Source organism: Pezoporus wallicus, unplaced genomic scaffold (assembly GCF_028554395.1).
Source record: "Pezoporus wallicus isolate ANWC-B61680 ecotype Strahan unplaced genomic scaffold, APGP_CSIRO_Pwel_v1 contig_360, whole genome shotgun sequence".
In the NCBI taxonomy this organism is placed as follows: Eukaryota; Metazoa; Chordata; class Aves; order Psittaciformes; family Psittacidae; genus Pezoporus; species Pezoporus wallicus.
The window spans coordinates 3,185,140-3,197,794 of NW_026640059.1; the positions used below are offsets into that span (position 1 = coordinate 3,185,140).

Here is a 12,655-nt window from a genome sequence, read left to right on the forward strand (position 1 = left end):
AAAAGCAAGAAAAAACAGGCCCGATTCCAAGCTCTGTTTCTCCAGAAAACTTGTTCTCCTCTGTAATCCCATTAAGATCAGATCTCCTACAGAGATAGCTGCAATGCATGTTTGCACATAATTTACTACAGAAGAAACATCTCAAAACCGACAGTGGAGCATCTGGTTCCAGGGCTCTACATTTCAGTAATTAATATCTTCACTGTTAAGGCTTACCCTTTGAAAGAGCTAATTTTAGCACATAAGTCACAACCTGTGGAAAACATCGAGGTTACACCAAACCCCTACTGAAATGCCAAAGAAAGTTATGAGTTACTGGTGACATGATGCTCAACATCCTAGTTTCATAACTAACCACTGATTGATCCAGCAAGGCTACACATTTTCCACTCTAGCATCATTATTTGTGTGCAAGCAGCACAGCATTATGCTCCCGATCTGTTTTTCTGCATTGAGTTAAAATCTTATTTTGTTGGATTTGCACATAGAATCATAGACTAGTTAGGGTGGGAAAGACCTTAAGATCATCAAGTTCCAACCCCCCTGCCATGGGCAGGGACACCTCACACTAAACCATCTCACCCAAGGCTCTGTCCAACCTGGTCTTGAACACTGCCAGGGATGGAGTATTCACAACTTTCCTGGGCAACCTGTTCCAGTGCCTCACCACCCTACATGGTAAACAACTTCTACATTATATCTAACCCAAACTTCCCTTAAGTTTGAGCCCATTACCCCTTGTCCTGTCACTACAGTCCCTAATGAAGAGTCCCTCCCCAGCATCCCTATAGGCCCCCTTCAGATACTGGAAGGCTGCTATGAGGTCTCCACGCAGCCTTCTCTTCTCCAGGCTGAACAGCCCCAACTTCCTCAGCCTGTCTTCATACAGGAGGTGCTCCAGTCCCCTGATCATCCTCGTGGCCCTCCTCTGGACTTGTTCCAACAGTTCCATGTCCTTTTTATGTTGAGGACACCAGAACTGCACACAATACTCCAGGTGAGGTCTCACAAGAGCAGAGTAGAGGGGCAGGATCACCTCCTTCGACTGGTGCTGTCCCTCCTGGCACTGCCCCCTGTGAGTCCCTGCTCACATGAGCTGAGCTGCCAGCTCCTGGGCAAAGTCTTGTGAGGGACTGAGGCTCCCTCAGTGGATCATGCTGCTCAGGACTGAGGCTCCTGGACACGGGGTTTCCCCTCACTCTGGGGGTGAAGGCTCCTCTCTGGAGCTGCTCACCTTGGCATATAACTAAGAACTGAACCTCACCATCTCATCATCGAGCAAGTATCAATACTAATGAAAAGAAAATGAGCACAGCAGTTGACAGATGAGAAGTGAGGGAAAACAAACACCAAAGGCATAAAGTGTTCAATTGGCTCCATACACTGTATTCAGAGTGACCCCTGAGGCAGAAAGAAATCTGACAAACATTACAATGACTATTTTTCAATGAAAACCACACAAACAGAATCTATTATGCTTTAAGCTAACCACAAATTTGCAATAATTATTAACAGACTGCAATTGCAGAAGTACGACATTGCACACAAATTCCTCCTGTTTAGACAGAACATAACATTTTGTTCTGAAGAGGCACCAAACTGGATGAAAAAACTACTTTTTTAATATATACAGAGCTCCCCAAGTCTAAAATAAGAGTCCTAGCATAACTGAAATAATTGAGTCCCAGAACAATGAAGGAATCAGTTTGTTTTAGACTGGAAATGTGTCCACATACAGCTACTACACCTCAGCTTAGGAGATCATAGTCCACAGTCTGATTCAGCCTCAGCTAAACTGGTTTGGAATAGCGCCCTGAGATGATGTCAGACCCTTGCCACCAAAAACATCCTAGAGTATTCATGTGACATGCTTTTTGGTGCTGAATCCTAATTGTTTCTCCCCTGTGTTATTCTTCACTCCAATCACTAATTCAGTCTGGAAGCCTTAACTATTCAAGGAACTGATTCAAAAGCTAAAAGACTGTTCCTGTATTTTCTAGACACTCTATCTTCCTCCATTTTCCTTACCTTCAAACACTCTGAAGACATTGTGCCTGTTTCCGTATTCCTGAAACAGCAGTACTGAAGTGAACAAGAGTTCAGTTACTTGAGTACTTCGGCAGAGAAGTCATTTCTTGCTTCCCTCACAAAAGCAGAGCTGCCAGTTGGTACTAGATGACAGGACCAAATATGCTGAAATGCTGCTTAGCCTTAAAAATGAAATCATGTGTTTTGCCTTTACAAAACCCTTCTTTGGTTAAGGGAACATCTAAACCATTCACCTGCATTTCTCCAGTTCCTCTTATGCCCCAGGAGGCATTGCAAGTTGGAACTCATCTGTATTCACCCATACATTGGTGGCAGTCATCTAATAGTCATGAAGTGGTGATGCCTGTCCTAAAAACCCCTGTGTGATTCAGAAACTGTAATCTAGAAGTCAGAACCTCTTGAGAGTTTCTAGAAATCAGGTGGCAGCCCCCCTAGGATGCACAGAAGAAGATTAAGATCACCAATGCTAACCACACTAGGTTTTAAAGTACGCAGTAATCACACTTCAGTTTACACTGTGAGTAGATGTACTCACAGTATCTACCCCTTGATTTATCCTTCTGCTGCAGATGATGGTAGAATGGTTCGGTAGCTGCTATTAAGTGAAATGACTCCTGTTGCACTGTGCCATGTTACCATGCTTTGCTGGCCAGAGGTGGCTGGGGAAGCTACGGAGCAACAAAGACTTTAAAAACAAATGATTCTGATTAATGAAAGGGTAGGAAGCATGGAGATAACGGCTCAGAGATATATTTCTTCATCTCTTGTGTGCAATGAAACTTTGCATATGGCTTTTGTCTGAAATGTGCTGAACTAGAATTCTGATTTAAACTGGGGCCGAGACCAAATGCATAAAGATTACTGGTCTGAAGAAGAAACTTCATGGAAGTGAGAAATATCAGGAACAGTTCTGTCATGCTCCATTCAGATTTACAATCCACCCAGGAGATGAGTGGAGTGCATTTATCCTCAAGTCAAAGCAGAAGATGGTTATCCACTCTGGGTAGGAAAGGGTGGAAAAAGAGCAAAGGAGAAGCGATTAACAGCAGTAGGAAGAGATACAATCACTGTGAACCAAAACCAAAGCTTTTGATAAGAACAAAGAGAGATGAAAAAGAAGTATCAGAATATTTTGATGTGTCAACATAGAGCAGTGGTGACTTGCCTTCAAAAACCAGATCTCACCCAAGTTTAGCAGCAGTGTGCCTAATTCATTTCAGATGAGACAAAATGGCATTTTCCACTTGGCTTCTCTTTCTCATCACTGAACTCTTCCCCTCTTACACACTGTCTTTGCCTCGACAGCTCTCCCTCCCCCCTCTTTGCCTCTCCCAGCAGCTTTTACTTTGGCAGTACTTTCAGCTGGCTGGTGTTCTCCGAGGGCCCCAGTTTCTTTATCACTCCCTTCTTCATTCGGTGTAGCTCTTACAGGGCACAGCTGTTTCCATGTTAAATCAATATCCCCCTGTTTGCAGCCAAAGGCCTGAAGTGGACACTGGACTCAGCTATATGCATTTAAATCCAGATCAGCTCTACTCGGAGGATTCTGTATCAATAACAGCACAAAAAAATAGAGCCCAGCCTGGCTCTCAGTGCTGCAGTTAATGGTGAGTTAATGCCAGTGATGGCAAGGGCTGAGGACTGGCAGTAATATTGTTTTCTGAAGGCATTAGTTTAATTTACTGTTCCTTTGTACGCTTCTTGAACCAGCTGCAACTCACCATACTTGGCAGAAGGGAACCAGTCTACCACAGCCTGGGCCAAAGATGGTCACATATTGCTGCTGCTCACCCTCCCAGCCCAAGGCTCTCCAGCTGTGCAGCAGAGGTCAGTGATCCAGCTGTGAATGCCCACAAGCACACAGTCATTGGTAATGCAGTGCAAGCACGTGAGACATGCTCAGGGTGCATATGAAGCATCCTTCTGGCTCATACTGCCTGCACTGCCCCAGCCCTGAAAGCCAACCGTATGCTGGGCTGCATCAAAAGGAGCATGACCAGCAGGTTGAGGAAGGTGATTCTCCCCCTCTGCTCCACTCTCATGAGTTGCCACTTACAGTCCTGCATCCAGCTCTGGGGTCCTAACACAAGAGGGACATAGACCTCCCCAAGTGAGTCCAGAGGAGGCCACAAAGATGATCAGAGGGCTGGAGCACCTCTGCTATGGAGACAGGCTGAGAGAGTTGGGCTTGTTCAGCCTGGAGACCAGAAGATTCACGGGAGACCTTAAAACAGTCTTTCATAGTCTCCCAATAACTTAAGGGGGCCTACAAGAAATCTGGAAGGGACTGTTTACAAGGTCTGTAGTGACAGGACAAGGATGAATGCCTTCAAGTTGGCAGAGGGTAGATTTATATTAGACATTAAGAAAATATTCTTCTCTGTGAGGGTGGTGAGACACTGGAACAGGTTACAGCTGTGGCTGTCCTATCCCTGGCAGTGTTCAAGGCTAGGTTGGATGGGGCTTTGAGCAACCTGGTCTAGTGGAAGGTGTTCCTACCCACGGCAGAGGGATTAGAACTGGATGATCTTTAAGGTTCCTTCCAACCAAAACCATTCTGTGATGCTATGATAACCCATCTCATGTGAGCTATGGACAGCTATACAATTAATGGAAACATCCCATGCTGCCCAAACCCAACTACAGGAGCACACTACCACTTGTGAGCCAAGACACAGAAAAAGACACTATCTCTCCTTCCAGTCAATTTCTGTAGATGTTAACTGACAACCTAGCCCACCCATACAGTCTGGTCAGTATAGTGCCAGGAGCAGTCACAGATCCCATTACCAAAACCTCTCCGTGGGAGGCAAAAGAGAAATTACTTGAACTGAGTAACTGAGTTACAAGTCTGGAACTACTTGTGCAGCCCAAGATGTACAATAAAAATCCCACAGAACATCTCTGAAAATAGACCTAGAAGCTGCTGGTCACAAATACATATATATATATGTATATACATATATATACAAATGTTTTATATTTCAGTCCACAACTACACTGTCCACGGACAGCATGAAACAAAATACCTCTACTAAATTCTGTATGGCATACATTTCAAAGCATTTTCTTGAAGTCTCCAGAACTTCAAGGATATTATTGTGGCTATTTTAGACAGTTCATACTGTGGCTAGCACTTGGCATTTAAATCTATGTTCTCACAAAATCACAGAATCCCAAGGGTTGGAAGGGACCTCAAAAGATCATCTAGTCCACCCCTCCCGCAAGAGCAGGGTAACCTAGAGTACATCACACAGGAACTTGTCCAGGCGGGCCTTGAATATCTCCAACGTAGGAGACTCCACAACCCCCCTGGGCAACCCGTTCCAGTGCTTTTCTTTGTAATTTGTTCAAGTACTTCATATTGTGATAAACACAAGAAAGCAAACATAAATGCAAGATCTGCACTCACGGCTGATTTGGCGTATGAGGGCACTACACCACGTAAAGAGCTTAAGTTTCCTACAACCATAGCTTACTGAATTCCAAAATCCCAAGCCAGTGAGACCACTGTGATCTTTTTCCCAACTCTCCTAACTTCCTCTGCAGGAAGACGCAAAGAGCAAAAATGACCAAGGGAAACATGGAAAGCTGGCATTTGCTACAGCCTATCAGAGCTAGAGCCAAGGAGAACTGCAGACAGAGCATCTCAGACAAAACTGCAACAAATCAAGCATGTGTATGTACAGATTTGTTTATTAATGTGCTTATTATGCAAAGCAGGTGGCCAAAGCTTGAAAAACCTGATGTGGTTTTCTTTTTTCTCCCTTGTGTGTGCGTTTCTCTCTATGCCTGCTTGGCTTTCATTACTTTGTCTTTTTATAGGTCATTTTTCTCCACTCCCAAGATCATTTTGAACATGCATCTTACAATCTGATTTTTATCAAATGCATAAAATCACAAAGCCTTCCCAAAGCACTCCCAAGCACTGCTACTTACAGAGTCTTTTTTGTCTCTGCCCCTTTAATTTATATCCTACACTTTCAGGGAGGCATTGCTTACAAATAAATACCTTGTTTCTACATTTTTTTAACAAAAGATAATAAATTCCTCTTATGTCGGAGGATGTTTTTATCACTTCATTCTTTTGAGTCCACACTCTTCATAAGCTGTCATAAGAATTTGGTTAACAGATTCGTAACAATGTCATTCCACATACTGTTACACCACACACATTGCTCCACCACTAATAAGAAGTGAAAGCAACATAAAATGTTATTGCTCAGAGCACAAAAGTCAGAGAAGATTTGCTCAGTGGAAAAAGGCAGTTTTTAACGTTGTCTCTTTTTAAAACATATGTATACTTTAAATGTTACTGCAACACTCTGAAGGATGAAAACAGAGCCACTTCTTGGGTTCATTCTCAACTGTATTTAAGAAACTATACCCAGAGCCATAGCTGCTGAAGCCAAACCTAAACCAAATATCTTCAAGTGTAGAAGAGCAAATACTGCTCTGAAGATTGACACCGTCCCTCCTACGCTGCCCTGCTGATGACAGTGCCAAGCCCTGCTGACCCCAGGCACCAAAGGGATGAGGCTGGCCATCACTCTGCAGTTACCAGCAGATCTGCTGACCATCAGGCACAGAAGGCAAAGAAGTCACAAAGGTAACAAGAACACTTGCAAAAGTGGCTCTGAATTAGAACTGCATTTTGTGCATTACTACTACTTTTCCACTCTGATGTTAGTAATTTATTCAAACAAAGACCTGTTTCTGTTCCTGCTGAGGCCAAGTGCCAAAGTGGAAGCTGGTTAAAGTCAAAGCTACATATTTTTATTGTTGTTTAAAAAATTATTACACATTGAAGCTTCTGACTTGAACTAAAAGGTATGAATATTCTGAGTACTTCTTTTGAACTTCACAGCCCTGGGCAGTCTGGCTTTCCAAAGACAATCCCTCCTCCAAGACATCAGAGGAAGAGAACACCCTTCTATTCCCAGAGCTGGGCCTCATGCTGACCTCCAAAAGCCACTGCAAGTCCTCCCCATTTGGGTACACACAGACAATCCCATCTACAAAACCAGTAAATTACGAGTCAGAGATCTTGCAATTCTTGGAGTTGCCATCTATTGACAGCACTTAGTATGCATATGGTACAAATTTTCAGTAGGTAAACGTATGCAACTAAAGAAATGAGTGTCCTGAATTATTTCAACTGGAACATAAAATTAACACAGATCATGCAACAAAACTCATGGAATGTAATTCTGGAGTTAAAGGTTAGTATTAGATGAGGGAAAATTCTCAAAGCCATGCTTTTATTGTTTCTACTGCCTTTAGAAGGCTAAAATGACATTTACAAACTAAGTGATCTGAGAAGCAGCCAGGGCAGCGCCCCACCCTCACCTGTATGCCACAGCAGAGCTGTCATCCTGCACCTGTGCAACAAAGCAGGGTCTCCTACTTCTTCTGCAACTGGAAGGAGAAAATCCCTGCAAGCTGTTCTTTTCAGAGATGAAAAACTAACTAGAGTGGTATTGTCACCTTGCTGTGTTCAAGCTGACACATCAGTTCAAGTTATGGTATTTTATTCAAAATGCAAACACGTTACCACATTTTTGTGTGGCTGGCTACCAAGGGCAGGGAGGTGGGGGTAGACAGGAGGATTGCAGCCTCAAATATCACCCTCTGCTCTTATCTTCTACAGAAATCTCAGCTGCCACAGTTCAAAACAAATCACATGAAAGAAAACAATGACCTACTAGATAAAGCTCAAGTTCAAGTCACAAGTTCAAAATGAAAAGCATCATCTTAAACGCTAGTGTCACAACTCCAAACACCAAACAGTACCACTTAACCCCATGTACTAAATTTTCTTCCTTCATGCATCTTCCTCTTTTCCTTTTTCTTGCAGAAACAGCATGTACAGTCATTTGCATTCACTCTACATAGCTTTTCAGTATCTCAAACCTCACCATCTCATGAACTCATGTTGAAAACCAGCTCTTACAGACATACTCTTAAAGGTACAGAAAACAAGAAGATGCAGAGTCACTGAGCACATTAGATGCACAAGTTGAATCAGTTAGAGATTGTTTGGATACTTTGCATGTATCTGGCAACTCCAAGGACTGTGTCCAAGACATGATGACACACCATTTTGTCACTGACAAAAAAATTCCAGTTTTGTCTTTCAAATATCTCTCCCTGCTCCACGGATCCAGCCAAGATCTAAACTTGATTATTAATCTGTCTTGCCCAAGGATAAAACCAGATTTCTAAACTAACAAACTGAAAAGGAGGGGGAAAAGAAAAATAATCTGTGAATAAACACATCAGTCTTCACTTTCTGCAAGGCCTAGAATGCTAGAAATACCTGCTGTGATGCCTAAAGGTTTCATACTGTGATTAGTAGGTAGTTGTTAAGCAATAGCTGGAGGCTATACTCGGGCTTTTTCCCTTTCTTTTGTCATGGAGTGCACCCATAGCATCTCCCACTTGAAGTGCCACTAGCAAAAGCACAATTCCTAGGAGAATATCCTACAAGAATGCTTCCCTTCAGGGATTAACAAAGGAAAATGGGGCACATCTATAAAGCTGTATACTTACTTGAAGTATTTTAGGGTAGACTGGTGTTCTCTCTGCCTTGGGATTGCTTTCTGCATTAAGACAACATTGAGGTTTTTACTTTTGCTTCACTTGGGACAGATAAACTTGCAAGAACATGCAGCAGAGCCTGGGGACTTAGAAAAGCCATTCCAAAAGGTGGCAGAGTTTATCACCTGAATTCAATACCAAATACTAATACTCTCAGTAAGCAGCTTATTGCCAGTGGCACACAAGCTATGAAGAGAAGAACCATATTATCTGAAGGCATGAATATATAAAATGCGAGACCTTCAGCTGACAGGAGGCCGCAGCCTCTGACAAGTACATCCAGGCATGTCAGTATATTTCAGATGCTCTGTATTTTAGGATTTCCGCACCTCTACTCTTCAGGCACCCCAATCACTCACTGCCTCAGACATGAAAACTCAGTAATCTTGTTGGGACCACTTTAGCTCTTGGCATCTGCACAATGTGCATAATAACGTTGTGAACTAAGCACTCTTTCACTTGTCTACATAGTTGTTTCCACCGTATTATCCAGACATAAACTTCAATAATCTACAACAGACCAAGGGGGAAAATACCAATTAGGACCATAACATATTTTATTAAGGTTCAGTAGCCTCCAGCCCTCTATCATGCTGCTCTTTCAAGTAACATGAATTCTGGTGGAAACAGGGCCATCCATTTCTGCCACCTAAGTACTCTGAAGCAGTGCTTTCTTCTCAACCTGCCAGGTCTCCACATCATTACTAAGCCTAACTGCAAAGCTCAATGGCAAATTATTTTAGATAGTGACATAACTGCTTGTAAATGAAAAGACACAGTAATAATACACATTCAGAAGACAAAGAAGGATGTGTGAGGGAGGACCATTTTTCCAAGCCGTTCCCTGCCCAGAAACTTTCCTCTGAAGTGCCTGCCCTGCACCTACACCAGCCTTGTGACAGGGCCAAACCACTCCTCCTCCTCTTCTCAAAGGGGAGAAAAATGACCCCACGGTTCTCCTGGGGAAGAACAGCACTTTGACAGGACAAATACCAGGGCATTAACTGTTGCTTCAGAAAACAAAGCCCCTGTTACACAATGGGTGGATGTGTTTGAGACGAGGAGGGAATCCCTGAAAGTCCACATCCAGCAGCAAGGAATGGACCATCTGAGCAGCATGACTCCCATTTGGGTGTTGCCAGCTCTGCAAGGTGGTGGACCTTCCACAGCTCCCTCTATGCTGCAGTAAAGCCTCACTTCTCTGAGAGCCCATGGACCTTTGCTGTAGTTCTCGGAGCCCGTTCTCCAAGGATTTACCACACAAAGAACTGTAACTCAAGCTGCTGATAACTGTGTGTGGGTATGGGGAGGTTGGTACATTGTTTGCTGCCACAACACCCAAGACTATCCTTTTCTGCCAAGGACCTAAGCAAGTTGCACAGATGATCCATACTTGGACATGATGCAATTTCTTTCGGGCCCTTCTCACGCCACTATGCTTGAAATTACTACCAGGAACGAGAAAGTCATTTGTTTAAATATTGTTGGGGTCATTTATTTAACCAATAAATGGAGAAAAAATACAAACCAACAAAAACTCAAAAAAAAGTTTGCTTTACACATAGTGGATTTTAAAGTAAAAGAATCATAGAATCATAGAACAGTTAAGAGTTGGAAAGGACCTTAAGATTATCTAGTTCCAATCCCCCATGGGAAAGAAGATTAAACATCAGCTTCACAATGATGAAATCCATCCCCTTCCTCCTTATGACCATTAGCCTCCCCATACAGTGGCTAACACCATCAGCTGATACATAAAGCACCACTTGGATTGGGTACTAGCTACTATAGTTGCCATGACTGCATCACACACCACTCTTTGGGCAGCAATGCTCTATTCAAACCATTGCTAGATCTCATGACAGCTATTAAATTCTCTAATGTTACCATCACCCACTTCTAACTACACGCCCTGTGTGATACAGCTAGAGTATCAGAGGGATGAACTTTCAACTTCACCGTAACATTATACCTAGAATTAAAAGAATAAATAAATCTCTACACTTTAATGATACACACGAGTGTCCTGACAAACTGGCAAAAACACTATTTGCATGTCTTGGTAAAATGTTTTATCAAGTGAGAGTCACACAGTACCAAATCATTGCCACCTTGGATTTAAGCCACTCCAGGGTTCTGGAAATGCTCACTGCGTTATTTGGCAAAGGGCAGTGGTAACTAAGCAGTAAGTATACTCCTTATTCTGAAATAGTGATTTATAATGAGAAATAACCCTGTCACTTATTCCTAATAAGCCTACAGTGCTTATTATATTCCCACCACAAAATAAAAGTTGTCCAATTTAATTCAGAAAGAAAATGATTCTTGAAGACCAAAAGCCTTTCAAAGCCTCTCTTCATTAAAGGATGGAGGCAAGTCACTAAACTGGAAAGCAGTGATCCAGCAAACATTTTACTGCTGCAAACAGTTTACAGGAAAGATATATATGAGTTTATTTTCATATAACTTGATATAAATTCCAACAGCATCCTGGGTGAAAGGGGTTTTTTGTCTTGCTTTTTTTTGCTTTTGAGTTTGTTTTTATGATGAACAGACTTAGTAAACATTTCCTAAGCTGTCTGCTGTTTGGAATTCCAAGTCTGAAATAAAACATAACCACATTACCATCTCCAGTGTTGCCTGTTTCACAAATAGCGACAAACCCCACCAACAATTAACTAACAGAACATTTACTTTATAGAGAGCTTCCATATAGTTCTCAGCTTCACCTATAAAGTAAGATTCCAGTTCTGTTTGACAGAGACAGCAAATCTACCAGCAAAGTAACCTACAGTGACAAATAGCCTGGCAATGCTCTCTCTCTACAACATACATAGGGGAAAAAAATAATCACAGTTAACATCTGTAATGGTAATTCTCCTGCATCTCTGCTGATTAAAGTATACCGTACCATTATGATGAGAGTCCTGGGTCTGCTCATTTCATCATCGCTATCCAGCGGGAGAATTTCATGTGACAACTCCTCTCGCCGTCGTCGCCTGCAGATATGTGGACAGTTCCTCTGTACCACAGAACGAAAGGCTTGGAGCAGAACAATGCTGGCAGCACAACCCATATCTGCATCCTGAAGCCTACAAAATAACTTCTATGTTTATGCTATGTTTGAAAAACAGTGGCTCCTTGTCCCTGAAAACAGACTACAGTGCAGCTGCAGCCAGCTCGCGCTCCAATCACTTCCTTGAGCTCTGATCATCTGATCACAACCAAATAGCTTGGATGCAGACAGAGGAAAGATTTGATCCACTGGAACTGAAACACATGCAATATTACGATGCTTTTCTCTCCCTCTCCCTCCCTTTCTGCTTCTGAATACACACGAGAAAACGTGCTCCCTCTCTTATACAATCAGCTGCCTCCTCTGATTCCAGTTTCATGGAACTGAAAGTATTAAAATTCCTAGTTCAAAAGAGACAGCTGTTCATTAAACACACACAAAGGCATCCACAACAACTGCCAGGATCAGTTTCTTTTTTAAACAGTCATATGTAGCAAAATAGCAAATATCTGGAAATTTATTAGCTCTCATCATCTTTTTAAAATACTTTGCCTTAGGGTGTTTTACCAAAAAAAAAAAATAAAAAAGAGACACATATTTAAGCTCACTGAGGGATCTGTTTAATCTTTTAATTTCTTGCAGTTTTCTGAAGCACAGAGAGCTCATTTGAGTTGTAAATGTAACAAGTGGTGAAAAAGAAATTAAAAAAATAATGCAGAAATGCGGACTGCTTCATCCAGCTCATGCTAAAATAGCTGTGGCTCAATGAGAAACAGCAGTGTGCAGCTCTGAAATGCCTTTCAATAGTGTAGTTGTTGTGTGTTCCCACACATGCGTGCCTTCTGCAGAGTAATACATTTTTACATCTACATAGGAGGCTTGTGTTGAGAAGGGTCCCTGCTGACGGGGTCTCACACTGAACCAAACGCTGATGACCTTCCAAGAAGGGTAAGAGGAAAGAAGTTTAGTGCTTTATCAATTGGGATCCAG

General features: G+C 42.4%; 1 protein-coding gene across 7 annotated transcripts in view; it reads right to left on the bottom strand.

Moving 5' to 3' along the window:
* Window positions 1–12,655, bottom strand: part of DOCK10 (dedicator of cytokinesis 10) — a 161,068-nt gene that overhangs the window by 118,565 nt on the left and 29,848 nt on the right. The window contains exon 1 of one of the 7 annotated variants that reach the window (XM_057417158.1): window positions 11,561–11,869. The exons of 5 other annotated variants lie outside the window; for them this stretch is intronic. In XM_057417158.1, the coding sequence (XP_057273141.1) occupies window positions 11,561–11,725 (165 nt within the window). In that variant the 5' untranslated portion in view covers window positions 11,726–11,869. Of the gene's footprint in view, window positions 1–11,560; window positions 11,870–12,655 lie in introns of those variants that run through there. One more of the 7 variants, XM_057417160.1, reaches the window with a different exon arrangement.